Raw genomic sequence first — 17,435 nt, 5'->3', positions numbered from 1 at the left:
GTTTTACATGATAAAGATCATACTGGAAACTGCTATTCTATCTTAGGTATATTCTATATGTATTTTATAACTGGGACAAGTTACTTTGAAACCTAACTCTTCACAGTGGGCCTCTATTCCCAGACTTCGGGATGAGAGCATCTCTGACAATAGCAGTCATCAGTAATAATACTTTTATAAAGACTGGCTTTAAGCTGGGTAGTGGTGGCACACACCTTTAATCCCAGCACTCAGGAGGCAGAGGCAGGTGGATCTCTGAGTTCAAGGCCAACCTGGTCTACAGAGTGAGTTCCAGGACACGCAAAGCTACACAGAGAAACCCTTTCTCCAAACAAAAGATTTGTGGTTCTTCTGAGAAAAGTATGCATTGAAATAAAAAGTTAGGTATACTATTTTAGAGAGAATTTTATAAGTTAAATACACACGTAAGTAGAAAAGACAATAGTTATAAGTGGTTGTGAGCCAGCATATGGTTGCTGGGAATTGAGCTCAGCCAGTACTCTTACTAACTTTTGAGCCATCTCTCCAGCCCCAGGAATTCTATATTTTATGTGTTGCTTTTTAATTAGTATTTATCATTTTTAAATAGAACTAAGCAAGTCGGTAGGTAAGACCCACAGTCCTTTCTAAAATGAGTACAAGATAGATAACAAGTTCCATTCATCTATGTACTTTTTAAGACTTTGGGTACTTTTATGTTGACTAGGTATTGTTATTAAAAAAGTGTTGAATTCAGGCTGGGGAGATAGATTGGTGGGTAGAAGCGACTTGCTGCTAAGTTTGGTCCCTTGAGCCTACAATGTTGGGAGAAGACCAAACTCCTAAAAGCTGTTGTCTAACCTCCACATATGAGCCATGGCACATATATTCCCCCTCCCACACATAGTAAATGGAGAACAGAAACAGAACTCCGTAAAAAGAATAATTTTCTTTTAAAGCTTTATTGTAGGGTCAGAGGCAGTTCAGTGGTAGAGTGCTTACGTGGCATGCTAACATCGTGAGGCTCTGGCTTCAATCCCCAGCATCAATAGAAGGGGGGCAGGCAGAATTTTGCTACAAAGCTTCTATTATTAGTTCCACGTGTGATAATGAGTCTCATACTTACTCCATGAAATCTCATGTCATGTACTACAAAAAAAAAGTCATGGGCTGGAGAGATGGCTCAGAGGTTAAGAGCACTGACTGCTCTTCCAGAGGTCCTGAGTTCAATTCCCAGCAACCACATGGTGGCTCACAACCATCTGTAATGAGATCTGGCACCCTCTTCTGTATACATAATAAATAAATAAATCTTTAAAAAAAAAAAAAAGTCATTAAAACTGAACAAAAGAGAATCCTGGCCTGTTATAATGAAGATTAGTGCCGTTGTGAGTGGAACCAGAGTGCACATTAAGTTGAAAATGCTTTGGTTATGCCAGTTGGGCATAACTAGGAGCTTTCTCTAATCTCCTTTGAATGACTGGACTTTATAGAATTGATTGATAAAATGTGGAAAACAACTTGCTGTTTAGTAGCAAAGAATAATAGTATTTGGATATTTTTGATGCGGGGCTGTTGAGGCGGGGGTGATTTTAAAAAGAAATAATTATTGATGTAAATCAGGATAAATGGAAATAAGAGAGGGAGGCCAAAAAAATAAATAAATAAACCACCTAGACCTACTTTCTATCTACATCAGCACTTTCTGGGAAGATGTGCTTTTAAGGGGTTAAGGGTGTCATCTGCATGTCCTGGCCTCACTGAATTCTGGGAAGGTAGTAGAGTCTTTCCCCATACCTAGGAATTGCATATGTAGCATCGGGGTTAATGTGATGTTTTGATAGGACACAAGTCTCCACAAAGCCTGCAGAGTTAGATTACCAAATCTTAGAATAATAGTTCTTGCTTTTTGAAAGTTTAAAATTTACAAATTAGCACGAGCTTTTTAAGTGTTAATTTTTGTCTAAACAAGTGGAACTGTCTCACTTAAGTTCTTTTGCCAGCCAACCCAAGAGAATTCACTTTTTTAGAAATAAACCCTTGTCAGCCTTCACTCACCACACAGAACAATGCCTCTTACTGCTTAAAATGTCTTCACCATGCTTATGTTTTTACATTTTTTCAGTAGATTAAAAATAAAACGCAGTTATTACTCTTTAAACTATTTTGAAACTCCCTGCCCAGAGTGTTTCTTTATGAAGATACACTCTTAAATAAGTTGAATTGTTAGGGCAGTTTCTAACCAACTGTACCTAATTGGGCATTCACTTGTGGACCTCTTTGTGCCAACTAAAGAAAAATTGAGCTGCTTTACTCCTCTGCCTTCCCACCCAGAAACCGTGTCAGCATGGTTGCCTGGCTACCTGCTCATGAAGGACTTGATTAATAACAAATTGGCAATTTAACGAGCCACTTCCATGATCTCCAAAGAAACCAAAATACAAACACAATATTTAATCTTGCCAACCGAAGACGATGTGACTGCATGAAGTGAGTATGCTTTTTTGAACTGTTTACAGTAATTGGGGCATTAACTTACTGATAATTCCATATAGGTTAAAGAGGGTTTTGCTGAAGTCTAGCTGTCTGAGTATATTTGGATCTTGATGAATGGTGACTTAAGTAACTCCCCATACCTCAAGATGCAAATATATATCTACTAATCTGTAAGTTAAAGCCTAATTAATTATTAAAGGGAAAATTAAAAAGCATACTCGCTGCAATGAGAGTAGAGGACCGAATTTTAAAACAACCTAAATTTATATCTAAACCATGGGAAGGCAATTTTCGGGACATGCAGATTTTTGTGGTTTGTTGTCTTTTTTTAACCACATCTACAAATAAACCAGTATAAATCCATGAACTATGAACTATATAATATAGTAAGATTATCCAAAAATTTGAAAATCAAATTACAGTACAGTGGATTGCCCTTAAAAAAAAAGTGTTTTTTTGTTTTGTTTTGTTTTTTAGGTGATTTAAAATGTATTCAAAGTGGTATGATGAAAATATTGTCCTCTTAAATAATATGGTAATCTCATTCCTTACCTTAGCTATAAACCTCATTTTGGCCAATAGTGATTGATGTATTACCAGAACTTTTCTGGCTTTCTAAGACTTGTGTTCTATGATAACATACACTACCTTTTTGGTGGTGGTGGTGGTGGGGAGGGGTGTCCTAGATCTCACTATGTAGCCCCCATTGGCCTTGAACTCTAAACAGTCCTCCCACCTCAGCCTCCCAAGTGTTGGAATTATAGGAAATGACTTCCACAACCTACCAACACACACTGTTTGAGAATGCCTTTTCTTATAGCACTCTTAAGATCCCTGTGTTCAGGTTCACATACCTGCACACAGGTAAGAATGGAGAATACTGGTGTCTGTTCATAAGTTCTGATGTTTGTTGACTCCAAGATGTAGAACATTAAACAGCAATACCTCTGTGTTTCAGGTGCCCTCCGATTTAAGAGAAAAATCATTGGATTAAAAGATGAATTTTATAACCGCTACATAATGAAAAGTTTTTTATTTGAACCTGTAGTCAAAGCATTTCTCAACAATGGATCTCGTTACAATCTGATGAACTCCGCCATAATAGAAATGTTTGAATTTATTAGAGTGGTAGGTTCTATCTTCTTATATTAGGATTTTGGTTTTAAATTGAGAAACTTGAGTATCTGTCTTTTGTCTTGAGAATGTGTGGAAAGATTTTCTTTAAGAACCATACTACCAAAAACATAAGAGTAATTGAATTTAGACCAATAAAAAACCCCAAATAATAGGTGTGCAAAACTATCTGGCATGCTTTATAGAGCTGTGATAAATATGCTGGCTGTGGTGGCTCAGTGTGTAATCCTAGTACTCCTCAGACCCTGTCTCAAACAAAAGAAAGAATTGTGATAAGATATACAGAACTTTTCATGCTTGTCATTTTCATTATTCTAAAATATATCCTCTAATGGTAGTATTTTTATGTTACTGCACAACTGCCACAGAAGTCCATCTCCAGAACTTTACTTTTTCTGTTCTTTAGTATGTTTTTGAGATTAGGGTGGGTCTTGCTCTACAGTTCAGACTGGCCTCAATCTCATGACCATTCTCCTGCCTCAAGCCTTACAAGAGCTGGGATTGCAGGTGTGTGCCACTGTATCCAGTCTTGGGGAACCAGAATCACTAGAGTGGGGCTTGGACATACACTATGGGAACACCTGTGGACATTTCCCAGATACACCAAAAGACTATTGAAGGAGCCAGTATAGCAAGAATATACTGTTCCCCTTTTCATTGTTTGACTACTTTTAAAATTGTATGCTAACTTTATGAAATTAAACTTTTGGTGAGTCTTAGGAATTACTACAGTAAAGCCTCATTTTATCTTGTTAAAGTGGAATTTTTGGATCTGATTTATTTCATTACAATTCTTCTCTGTAGGAAGATATAAAATCATTAACTGCCCATGTAATTGAAAATTATTGGAAAGCACTAGAAGATGTAGATTATGTGCAAACTTTTAAAGGATTAAAATTGAGGTTTGAACAACAAAGAGAAAGGCAAGACAACCCCAAACTCGACAGGTAAGTTACCACATATTTGAACATGTTCTTGGTTCAGCAGTATTGGGTGGTGCTGGCTTTCTTGGCAGTATTTGAGTTGTAGAGAGAAGATGAGAAGACATGCACAGGAATTGCAAGGAGTGGAGGAATTGCCGTTGTCTCCTTTTTCTTCAACACTTTTTCTGCATGCATGTGTGGTCACACACGTGTATACCATGATGGGGAGGAGTGGGACAGATGATTGTTTCAGGATAACTTGCAGGAGTTAGTTCTCTGATTCCAGCATGTGAGTTCTCGGGCTCAAACTCAGGTTTGTCCTACTTAGAACACACCTTTACTCTCTAAGCTGTTTGGGCAACTGTTAGTTTTGCTTGTTTGTTTCTGAAAGTAAGATCTTCAGACACCAATATAAACTGATACAGCAGTGAGGTTTTAACATGATCAGAATATTATCTTAATTAATTTTTTTAAGTATAGATTATTTAAAATAGCGTGTACCTTCCTAAATAACTAGATTCACACTTACAGTATGGGTTGTTGTCGCCCCCCCACCCCCATTAATTTTGTTTTGTTTATTTGGTTTGGTTTGGTTTTCAAGACAAATTTCTCTGTGTAACAGTCCCTGGAACTTGCTTTGTAGATCAGGCTGGCCTCAACTCACAGAGATCCACCTGCCTCTTCATCTCAAGTCCTGGGATTAAAGGCGTGCACCACCACCACCCAGTCCCATTAATTTCTTTCTTTCTTTTTATATATATATATATGGTTTGTCTGCATGTATATCTGTGTATCTACCAGGTGTATGCTTGATAGCCACAGAGGACAGAAGAGGGTGTTGGATCCCCTGGGAGTGGAGATACAAATGATTGTGAGCTGCTGTTGGATGCTGGGAATTGAACACAGCTCCTAACTACTGTGCCATTTCTATGTAGCCTGTAGTATGATTTATAATCTGTACAATAATTACTTAACTCCGATTGTTAACAGGTTTAATAATTGAGCTATAAAAAGTATTTTAGAAATAGGAAGTTTGAGTATACTAGCTTATATCAGATTTGATACAGTCTGTCTCTTACTTATGCATTTGTTCCAGTGTGATTTGATATTTGGTTTTGGTGGTGTCAAGGATCAGGCCCAGTACCTTGTTTACCTCAATCCCTTTACAGCCTTCCATTTTCTCATAGCATGCGGTCCATCTTGAGGAATCATCGATATCGACGAGATGCCAGAACTCTAGAAGATGAAGAAGAGATGTGGTTTAACACAGATGAAGATGACATGGAAGATGGAGAAGCTGTGGTGTCTCCATCTGACAAAACTAAGAATGATGATGATATCATGGATCCAATAAGTAAATTCATGGAAAGGAAGAAATGTATGTTGAAACAGTGGGCAAGGGAAAGTGAGGCTCTCTCAGCCCAGGTCTTTATTTCTTGAGAAAATGATTAGTATCTACTCAGAACATAAGATGACAATTGAGAGACCTACAGGACATGGCTGAATTGCTGACTGTGTGAAGGTGTATGCTGAGTTTTCCTAGTTTAAGGAAATTAGTTTGATGGAGGGTACAAATACTAGGTGTGATACCGAAGGTCATACTTCTGCATTGTAAATTTGCTGGGTAATAGCATTTAGTACTTAGATAGGCTTTGTTCATAGGTTGGATGTTATCAAGAGTTGCTCCTGAGCAAAGAAGTAAGCTAGTTAATTGTTTTCTAGTGTCACTTCATTTGGAGGAATTAAGAAAACAATGAGTGACAAGTATTTTACACTCTCCTTTTTAGTGAAAGAAAGTGAAGAAAAGGAGGTGCTTCTGAAAACTAATCTTTCTGGACGACAGAGCCCAAGTTTCAAACTCTCCCTGTCTAGTGGGACAAAGACTAACCTCAGCAGCCAGTCGTCGGCAGCAAGCCTACCTGGCTCTCCAGGGTCACCTGGGTCCCCAGGCTCTCCGGGCTCTCCTGGATCCGTCCCTAAGAGTACATCTCAGACGGCAGCTATTACCACAAAGGTACACTTCTCACTCCCCACATGCTGGTCCTTTTCTACCATGCTTTAAGCTTTCTCAGTGCTCAGTGCACCTGGGTTTTACTCTTTGCTTCTCTCTTCTGGAACTAGCTAACTGCTGTGGACTAGAGGGTGAGACCTCATCACAACCACTACCTGAACTCACATCAGCGTGTCCAGTGCAAAATTCAGTCTCTTTGGTGTTTTTCACTTAGGAACTTTATTACCTTTCCCAATTAGAAACCAGCTCAAAACTTGGGAGGGGAAGCAGGAGTTTTCTGTTTGTTGTTTGATTGGTTTTGTTTTTTGTTTTTTGTTGTTGTTGTTGTTGTTTTAGGTTAACTAACTACTATCACTAACATTTCATATAAGAAGGAATAAAATTTTGATACTAAATATGTAGACAACATCTCTTTAATAAAAGCATTTGTTTTGGTAGCTTTTGCTACTTAAGCATGCCTTCCCCCAATGTACATAAAACTAATAGCAGTTAGACCAGACTAATTAAATTCATAGTGCCATCCAGTCTCTGTTGTTCTTTTTTTAAAATCATTTGTGTATGTGGACATACCACAGCACATGTGGGGGTCAAAGGGCAACTTGAAGGAATGAACTCTGCCTTCCGCCATGTGGATCAAACTTAGGTCATTGGGCTTGGTAGAAAGTCCCCTTACCTTCTGTGCCATCCCACAGTCTCATTTCATTGACACTGGCAGGAGATCCCTTGAGGCTAAGGCTGAGTCAGAGATGTTGAGATGAAGACATAGGCTGAGAGCAGAGTACTATGGATTTTCATAGCCAGATTGTACTGTAGGAGTTGGAGAAGTAAGCTGAAAAGGAAATCCAAAAGAGAATGATAGAGAGATCGTAGAACTACTTCCTGTCTGCCTCCATATTGAGTGATCTGTCTTCATTAGATTTCATTTTGAAGTAAATTTGAGCCAGCCATTGTAGTGCAGGCCAATAATCCTAGCTCCTTTGGAGACAGAGAAAAGAAAATTGCTAGTTCAGGGCCTGCCTGGGCAACTTAAGTGAGACCCTGGCTCAAAAAGTAAAAATGAGGGCTGGGTGTGTAGCAGTAGTAGAACCATTGACTTGAGACATATGAAGCCCTAGGTTCAGTCCCCAGTGCCATTTAAAAACTTTTAGTCATAAGCCATTTTTCAGTGATGTTTGTTAACTGGGTGGTTTTCTAATAGTGTGTAATTTTTTGTTGCTGTTTTAATTTTTAATAGCTTAAAAGAACCTTAAAAATATGAACATTTAAAATATACATAAGCCAGGTGGTGGCTGCGCATGCCTTTAATCCCAGCACTCAGGAGGCAGAGCCAGGTGGATCTCTGGGTTCAAGGCCAGCCTGGTCTACAGAGCAAGATCCAGGACAGGCACCAAACTGTACAGAGAAACCCTGTCTCAAAAAACCAAAATAAAATAAAATAAAATATACATAAAAATAATGAATGGCTTTTGGCATGCTGCCATAGGCCTATACTTCTTCTGGACTTAACACGGGTATTTTCGAATGCAGTGTTTTTTCTTTAAATAATCCTTATTTCTGAACAGGGAGGACTCGTGGGTCTCGTAGATTATCCCGATGATGATGAAGATGATGATGAGGATGAAGACAAGGAAGACACGCTACCACTGTCAAAGAAAGCAAAATTTGAGTCCTAATATTAGCAACTGCCTGTGATCAGTACCTGTTGACAAAACTGGTTCTTTACCCCTCCCCCCTACAAAATCCACATCAAAGCGCAGTGGTCTCATGTGAGTGACTGACACAAATCAGCAGCACACTGGACTTCTGCTCATCAAGTGCCAATTCAATGGAGCAGGAGGAGGGGGATGCCGTGCAGTTAGGGGGAAGACATAGCCTGTGAGCTCTCCAGCTTGGACCACACATTGCCCTTTTCTCAGGGAAGGAAATGGAAATCAAAAGCCAACAGGGCAGGGGTTTTGTCAGTGGAACTCTGGATTGACTGGTCAGTTGCTACAATCAGAACTTGCTTTCTTGGACCATGTTTGAGACGTAGAAGAATGGGTCTTTCTGCCATAGTTCCTCACTAGTAAAGAATGCCAGCAGTTTCTTTGTTTAAAGAGACCTGCCTTTAAAACCGTACATTCTGAACATTTTAGTCAAGCTACAACAGGTTTGGAAAACCTCTGTGGGGGAGGGGCAAAATAAAGTATCCTCTTTTTTTAATCTGTTCCCTTTGCCCTTCAAACTGCAGATTTTTTTTTTTTTAAAAGGTAGGGATTTGTCCCTACTTGATTAAAGATTGAGTGGAATTCTAGATGTGGTCATTTGTGTCATAATTTTTCTTTTTGTTTCAGTTTGTTTGTTTTGTTTTTCTCCCCCTGAGTGTATGATTAGTTGTTGAATATATATATTTGGGACCATTAAAACATTTTTGATGTAATATAGCCTAACGTGCTGGCACCTGCTTTACATGTGTAATTTGTGTTCTACATCACAGTTCTTAATTTGTTTAGAGTTTTATGAAAGATGGTATAGTTTTTATTGACAAAAGCAAAGTAATCTTACAACTATGTGCATAAAAAAGCAATACTATTTTGTGACTAAATATTTTATATTAAAATTTGCATCAGCATCTGTCTTGAGATTTCAGGGAAATAGAATGGAATTTAAAACTTGGACAGTTTTGTTAAACCTAGAAACATGAAATTAGTATTCCAAAGAGATTCAGAAATTTCATATCTTGGAGAAATGACGGTACATTAAATCAAAATTGAGGATGGATGATTTAAAAGTAATACTTGACTTTTGAATAATAAAAAGAAAAGTGAAGAGTAAGAGAAATTGTATTAATTGTATGTTTCTTTTCTTTCTTTCTTTTTTTAACATATGCCCTTTGGAATACCAGTTTAAGCTGTAAGTGGTGGTACCTAAATAAACACCCAAGGAGCATTATGTGGCACCTTATTAAAACAGTATTTTGGGGTCTGGGGATGTAGCTTAGTGGCAGCTTTCATTTTTAGCTCCATTACTACCTGAAAAATGTGTTCTTGAATAGGGTCTTTATTGTTAGACATAATAAGATGACTTCAAGGAAATGAGAATGTCAGGGTTCCAAAACCCTCACTTTTTTAAAGTGGAAAAAAATGGAACTTTATAGTTGCAAATGAGTAAAATTTCATACCCAGGAAAGGACATAATTGTACCCAGCCAAGCAGTTTGTGCTTTATTCCTTAGTAAGATCAGGAGCTTTAGAATATTATTGGGCATGGTAGTACATATAATCCCAGCATTTGGGAAGCTGAGGCAGGTGAATCTTTGAGTTTGAGGCAACACTGTAAGAAGAAACTTTAGAGTATAATAAATTATAAAAGATTAATTCATTTCACTATAGATCTGCTTTTTTAAAAAGATTTATATTTTATCCAGGTGATAGCAGCACAGTTAGAGCTACTTCTGAGTCAGAAATTCTGGCTGTTAATTGAAGTTAACTAACACCTATCTTGTTTTTTGTTGTTATGTTTTATTTTTTTGACCAAGTCGCACTATGTCCTTGGCTGTTTGGAACTCAGTATGTCAACTAGAGTTACAGAGGTCCACCTGCCTCTGCCTCTTACAATGCTAGAGTGTTGGCCTGGAGAGGTGGCTCAGCAGTTAAGAGTGCTGGCTGTTCCAGAGGTTCAGAGTTCAGTTCCCAGCAACCACATGGTGGCTCCCAACCATCTATAATGGGATCTGACGCCCTCCTTCTGGTGTGCAGGCATACATGCAGGCAGAACACTGTATACATGATAGATAAATAAGTCTTTTTAAAAAAAAAAAAAAAAAAAAAGAATGCTAGTGTATGTGCTCACCATACTTGAATCAACTTGTTTATATAGAGAAAGGAGTAAGGTCTAAGTCAAATACTGTCTTTACTGTTAGAACATTTTGTGTCAACTAATGATGGTGGCTTAAACATTTTTTTTTTTTAAGCATCTCTAGCTGAACTCATGATCTTTTCAGAATGATTTTTTGGGCACTTGCTTTGATATTCTAGGAATGCTTGGATAGAGGACATCACTTCGTAAATCATCTAGTTATTTTTAAAGAAATCTATGTTAACCTTTGGCCACACTTTTCAGATTATTGCTTTCTTAACTCTTAGTGCAAACGATGAAGATTCGCTACGTAATAAGTCAGAAAGAACTTCTGGTGGAGACCTACCACTAGCCAGAAGTTACTAGATACTCAAGCCCTCAAGTTGTAACTAAAAGGCCACAGTATTGTTTATGTTCTAGGAATTCAGCCCTGGACTCTAGTACCCAAAACACATGCTGTACCACTGAGCTACATAGCCCTGAGTCCACACTCCTAAACCCAAGTCTTGGTAGCTGGTATGAATATAATATAAATTGTTTTTCACCTCAGTGATAGCAATAAGTTCTATTGCTCATTTTGTAGTGTTTGGAGTGGGGAAAAAGAAAAAGAAAAAAGAAAAAAAAAACTTGCTCGAAGTGATGAAATCTTATAATCCAGGAAACATTTTGCCATCCATACTTCCACAAATGCTACCCTGGTAGTTTTCAGTGGATTGTGTTTAGTTGCTATTTCTTGCCCAGATGTACTCAGAACCTGTATGTAATTTCATCAGAACATTTCTCTGATCTTTGTTACTCAAGACACCCTGTCTATTCCTTGAAGGAAAGTTCTATCTTGTTTCAACTTTGTATCTTCAACACCTAACACCAAGCAACCTACCTACATGTGGCTCTCTGGAAACGCTCAGTACAGAAAAGACCCATCTGTGCTCACTCTGCAAACTGGCTTACATAGTTAACAGTTTCTTAACTCTGAATTTTCCCCTTTTGGTGGATAGAAATGGAGGACTCCAAACCTCTTCTTTATCCTGATCTCCAGAGAAGTTTTATAAAACTAGAACTCTAATGTATTGGTATTGTTAATGTGTTTGGGTAAGTCTTACTAACTTGCTGGATGTGATGGTGTATGCCCATGGTGTAATCCCAGGGGCAAAGGCAGCCTGACCTCTTGCGTTTAAGGCCAGCCTGGTCTAAAGCAAGTTTCAGGACATCCAGGGCTACACAGAGGAACTCTGACTGGGGGGAGGGGGAGGAGTTACTTAATTACTAAAATCTAATCTTTCCTGGCCCCACCCTCTGCTCGGCATGGGTTCAAGCAAGCCAGCCTTACTTTCCAAGTGGCTGGGACTTCAGACATGCTCTACTGCACCTGGCTTCTGGGTGGTTTTGAGACAAACATTTTGACAACTTAGTTCAGGTTAGCATTGTATTTATTCACCACCACTGCCCACATATAGGCACAAACTTCCATTAATAAAGAAAAAATAGGTAAATTTTACTTTAAAAATGCAACCAGAAATAACTAGTTTATATGCTCTCATAACTTAAGCACTACTCTAGAGGAAGGTGAGGATATAACAGCCTCCATAATGGTCATAATGGGGTGGCTCTGAGAGGTACAGACTTCACATGTAAGAACACAGGAAAACTGGATGTTCTAAGATTCTTAGGGTTGCTACTCAAGTTCTTGAGGGCCCACCTTTGGAAGGATGAGGAAAAGAAGGAGGGCCACAAACAAAAGAGGCTGAATGAGCATTCAGGAAGCCATAGTATGTAAGTCCTATCTGTCCACTGATTGGTCAGCTTACTCTTGACTGATTTCTGGTAATTAAAACGTTATGGATGGAACGTAGGGGCTGGAGATGTAGCTTAGTGTTGTTACCACACTGGCTTGCAATGTGGGAGACCATGGATTCGGGTCCCAGCAAGAGTGTAAGGGCAAGAGCTTGGAAGTTTTAAGTTTCTCGATCCTTACCTGTACTGAAAACTACAAAGTAACTGAGGGCTATAGAAAAGGGTGTGTGGGAAATAGCTGTCCCAATGGCATGCTACCAATGGAGTATTGAATACGTCAGCACTGCAAAAGATGGTGTGTGTATGTGTGTATACAGTGTGGGTTGAACTGGGACTTCCTACTTGGTAAACATTGACTTAGCCACTGAGCTACATCCCCACCCTTAAATATATTGATACAGTCAAAACCTGGAGGGAGATGACTATAATACTTCATCTATAACTGAAATTTTCTGCTCTTAGTCATTCAGAGTATGCAGCAAGAATGGTATATTGGTTAAAATAGATACTAGAAATGATGGAGAGAACTTTGTAAATCTCATTAAATGAGGTAAAGTACCCCCCCCCCAAAAAAAAAAAAACCAGTTTCAGAATTCAAGAATCAAAGGCATATTGAAAAGGGCTACATCTATACATGAGTCTCAGATAAGAATGGTGGCATTCACTCCCATTTCCACCTACCCACTGACTGCCTGGTCCTTAGCCAACCTTGAGGTAGTTCTAATGATGCAGAACAGCATTGAAAGATGAGGCCTCTGCCATACTTGGTTGGGAGTTTAGGGAAGAAAAAAAAAAAAGCACTCATGACTTAAAAGCAGCAGCTCAATTTAAAAAAAAAAAAAAAAAAAACATTACTGGGCTGGAGAGATGGCTCGGAGGTTAAGAACACTGGCTGCTCTTCCAGAAGTCCTGAGTTCAATTCCCAGCAATCACATGGTGCCTCACAACCATCTGTAATGAGATCTGGTGCCCTCTACTGGTGTGCAGACATACATGAAAGCAGAACACTGTATACATCGTAAAAAAAAAACCAAACAAACAAAATCACCTTAGATTACTAAACTCAAATCTATTTAGGGAGTCTGGAGAGATGGCTCAGCAGTTAATAGGGCCAGGTTCAATTCCCAGCACCCACATGGTGGCTCACTATCATCTGTGACTAGTTCCAAGGTATCAACACGCATGTGCACACACACACACACACACACACATACACAGATACAGCGCGCATGCGCGCACATACACACACACAGATACATGCTGGGAAAATTCCCATACACATAAAAATAACTTTTAAAAAATACATTTAGGAGCCGGGCGGTGGTGGGGCATGCCTTTAATCCCAGTACCCGGGAGATCTGATGTTTTCTTCTGGCCTCCATGGGCAGAGGCACGCGGATCTCTGTGAGTTCAAGGCCAGCCTGGACTACAGAGTGAGTTCCAGAACAGGATTCAAAGATACACAGAGAAACCCTGTCTCGAAAAAACAAACAACAAAAAATTCACAGAGATCCAATATTTTCTTTTTTTTAACGTGTGTGTGTGTGTGTGTGTGTGTGTGTGTGTGTGTGTGTGTGTCTGAGTCTGTGTATGCACATGTGCTCGTGGATGCCCCATAGAGGCCAGAAGAAAACAGATCTGGAGCTGGATTACAGGCAGTTGTGAACAACCAGACATGGGTGTTGAGAACCAAACTTGGGTCCTCTGCAAGAGCAGCAAGTGCTTTTAACCTCAGAGCCATCTCTCCAGCCAGGAACAGAACTTCTAAAACACGTTTGCAAGGCTGCCTACTAGGACATCTCTGGAGCTCACAGATCTTAAATTTGAATGTTTTGTCCAAGATAAAATAATTCTATTTGGACAGGAGATATGTTAATGTGGAAAAAGCAAAGATCAATGCAGAAACTCCCAGCAGCACCCCCAAAAAAGCCAAAATGATCTGGGGAAAGGTGGTTTGTGTCCACAGAATTTTACTTTTTTTAAGATTTGTTTTTTAAAGCTAGCATGTGATGGCACACACCTTTGATCCCAGCAGTAGGAGACAGAAGCAGGTGGAATTTTGAATTCAAGCCCAGCCTAGTCTATGTGGTGGTATTGTGTTCCCCAAAATATTGTGCATGCTAATAAACTTATCTGGGGTCAGAGAAGAGAACAGCCACAATATTAAACATAGGGGATAGGCAGTGGTAGCATGTGCCTTTAATCCTAGCATTCCAGAGGCAGAAATCCCTCTGGATCTCTGTGAGTTCAAGGCCACATTGGAAACAGCCAGGCATGGTGACTCATGCCTTTAATCCCAGAAAGTGAACCTTTAATCCCAGGGAATGAGGCAGAAAACACAAAACAAATTACTTACATGTTATGAGGATTTTACTTGCATATATGTGTACCATGTATCCTCCTAGTGCCCTTGGAAGCCAGAAGGAGTGTCAGATCCCCTGAAACTGGAGTAACAGATGATTGTGAACTACCATATGTGTGCAAGGAACCAAACTCAGGTCCTCTGCAAGAGCAACCAGTGCTTTTAACCAGTGAGCCATCTCTACAGCTCTAGTTTATGCCAAATACTGGAATAATCTGCCTGTGGAAGGCCAATGGACACAGAATCTGTGTGATGCTGTACTTCTTGAGGTACAAAAAAGAGAAAAGAAAAATGGGGAAGGATTAACACATTCAACAAAAATACCAGATTTATATCCATATTCAGAAATATGAAATATTGTTGAATGAAACTAAAAAAATGTTTAAATAAGTGCAAGATACCTCACACACATTGGATGACAGTATTGTTCAAGTGGCAGAGCAACCCCATTTAATACCCCCCAAAAGAGAAAATCAAAAAACCTGGTTCCTGCAGAGCATGGTGGCCCATGCCTTTGATCCCATCACTTGGGAAGCAGGGACAGACAGATAGAGCAGCCTGGTCTACATAACAAGTTAAGTAAGCCATGGCTAGACAGTAAGACTGTCTGGAAAAGAAATCCTTCTTCCAATCAAGAACTGTAAAAGCAACATACACATTTATATCAAGAAATGAACAGACATTTTGGAATGAAAGAGGCCGGTGGAGGGACACCACTTGGCAGTTCAATTTTCCCTGAAGCTCAGCCCCAGCCTGGAGCTTAGGGCAAACAATTCTCATTAGAGCAACAGCAGCAGATCGGGGCAAAGACGAGGAAGACACGGTGGTTACACATCGCTGCAAAGATGTTACGTGTCTCACCCAGAACTTCCAACCTACCTTGTAAAAATCTGTGAACAGGATTTGCTTTCCCCAGGCCACCCCATCGTTTGAAGCCTTTCTAACCATAAATGGGCCACCCTTGGGTTTCACTGCACAGCTGTCCACAGGGAACAGGGAGATGGGGTAAATCTTTCCAGTCTGGATGAAGAGGTCTTAGCCAAGTCCATCAGTGATCATGAGCCACCTCAGCTACATAGTAACTAAGACCATTTCTGTGTCACCTGATATGAGCTTACATTGTATGTACAGCTAAAAAGTGGAGTGAATTTTGTGGTACATTAATCATATATACTGTTTCATTGACATTGTTATGTATGTATATAACTGACCCAAAGTGAAAATTCCCCAGGGTGGCTGTGTAAGGACTGTCAACCTCCCCAGGGGAGAAATTATTCCCACACTAGAATGAAACGTCTTACAAACAGTAACAGCATTTGTTCAATGCATTTCTTGGTTTGAAATAATATGCTTGTTTATGAAGAGCTGGAAGGATTTCTCATCTTTAAAAAAATTGGGTGGGTACAGAAAAAAAAAACACTCAAAAAATAGCCCTTATTTTCCAAACAGGGTGGTCTGTGCTGACCCCTACCCCTGAAGTCCTCAAGCTCATTATGCAGCCCAGGCTAGCCTGGAACTCAAGATCCTCCTGGATCAGCCCCACCAAGTTCTGTGATTACAGAAACCAGGACTGCCATTGTTTTTTTGTTTGGGACAGGACGTCACTGAGCCCAGGCTAGCCCTGAAGTCGTTATGTAGCCAAGGATAACGTGAACTCCTGATCCTTTTGCCTCCATCTCCGCAGGACTGAGATTACAGGCTCGTCCCAGAAGTCCCACCCCACCTTTTTTTTTTTTTTGGATAAATTTATTTTACTTTTTATGAGTTTTAGTGTTCTGTCTTCATGAATGTCTGTGCACCATGTGTGCCTGGTGCCCACAGGGGCCAGAAGGGATCAGATCCCCTGGAACTGGACTTACAGGTGGTGTAACCAACTTGTGGGTGCTGGGAATCAAACCTGGGTCCTCTGGAAGAGTAGCAAGTACTCCTAATCCTTGACATCCCCTTCCCTGCCCCCCCCCCCACTTTTTTTGGTTGTTGTTGTTGTTGTTGTGACCCTGACTTCTATAATTCTGAGATCCTTACCGTTTACTAGCGGCTAGCGGCTAGTCTATTAACATGCTTTCCAGCCAGGTGGAACTGTAATACTGCATGTCGTCAGCAGATGTCGCAGCCCTAATATGTGACAAAGCCACGCTGCAAAATTGCTAGCCAAAGGGCAGCCATTGAGTACCTGGTGTGTATTCACCAGGGGCTTCGGGTTAACACTCCCACAACTCAGGGAGGATTCAGTACGTCAGTCATACAGTGTTCATCGAACAACGGCCCAGCTCGCGGAGCGAAGTTATTTCCAGGAAGTGGCGAGGGAGTGGGGCTGCGAAGCCTCCAAGCACACAGCCCTGCCAGCAGGGGGCACGGCGTCCATCGTGCTTGGGGACCCTGCCTCAAAGCTGCTACGGCGCCCTGCGGCCGGGACAGGCCCTCCACCCCTGGGTGCAATGGTGGAGCGAGGGTAGAGCCACAGCAGGGGCGCACACGGGTGAAGCGGCCACACCGCCTGCATCCTGAAGGAACTTCTGGAAGGGAGGAACCCGGGAGACGGCAGAGCAGATGCACCGGTGCGCGATCCTGCAGCCTGAGGATAATACCGGGCCTCTCTCCCACCCGGGCCAGCACCGCACCCAGGTCTGCGCGCGCAGGCTGCACCTGCCCGCGCACTCGGGCCGCCACGTGCTGTGGCCCCGCCCCGCTCCCCTCCCCACTCCCCACGCGCTCCCCCGCCCCGTTGGGCTCTGCTCCGCTCCGCTAGGCTGCGCAGGGCGCCGGGCGGCCAGGGAGGGACCGCGTCGCCCCTCCCTCCCCTCCTCGCCTCCACCCTCTCGCTCTCCCCGGGCGGGCGGGGCCGCAGCCGCGCACCGTGGGCTCGCGCCCCGCCTTTGTCTCCCGCGCCCGCCGCTGGC

At 41.0% G+C, this 17,435-nt stretch overlaps 1 protein-coding gene across 4 annotated transcripts in view; it reads left to right on the top strand.

Moving 5' to 3' along the window:
• The window catches only part of Ppp4r3a (protein phosphatase 4 regulatory subunit 3A), a 49,271-nt gene extending 40,305 nt beyond the window's left edge, over positions 1–8,966 (top strand). For 2 of the 4 annotated variants that reach the window (XM_059279010.1, XM_059279007.1), the window contains exons 11-15: positions 3,434–3,603; positions 4,414–4,556; positions 5,702–5,910; positions 6,320–6,546; positions 8,106–8,966. In XM_059279010.1, coding sequence (XP_059134993.1) covers positions 3,434–3,603; positions 4,414–4,556; positions 5,702–5,910; positions 6,320–6,546; positions 8,106–8,216 — 860 coding nt within the window. In that variant the 3' untranslated portion in view covers positions 8,217–8,966. The remainder of the gene's footprint in view (positions 1–3,433; positions 3,604–4,413; positions 4,557–5,701; positions 5,911–6,319; positions 6,547–8,105) is intronic. The other 2 variants (XM_059279011.1, XM_059279009.1) reach the window with 1 other exon arrangement.
• Positions 8,967–17,435: the final 8,469 nt, after the last annotated feature.

Source organism: Peromyscus eremicus, chromosome 14, assembly GCF_949786415.1.
Source record: "Peromyscus eremicus chromosome 14, PerEre_H2_v1, whole genome shotgun sequence".
NCBI classification, from domain to species: Eukaryota; Metazoa; Chordata; class Mammalia; order Rodentia; family Cricetidae; genus Peromyscus; species Peromyscus eremicus.
The sequence above is the reverse complement of the archived record's forward strand: the minus strand, read 5'-3'. Positions and strand labels throughout refer to the sequence as shown.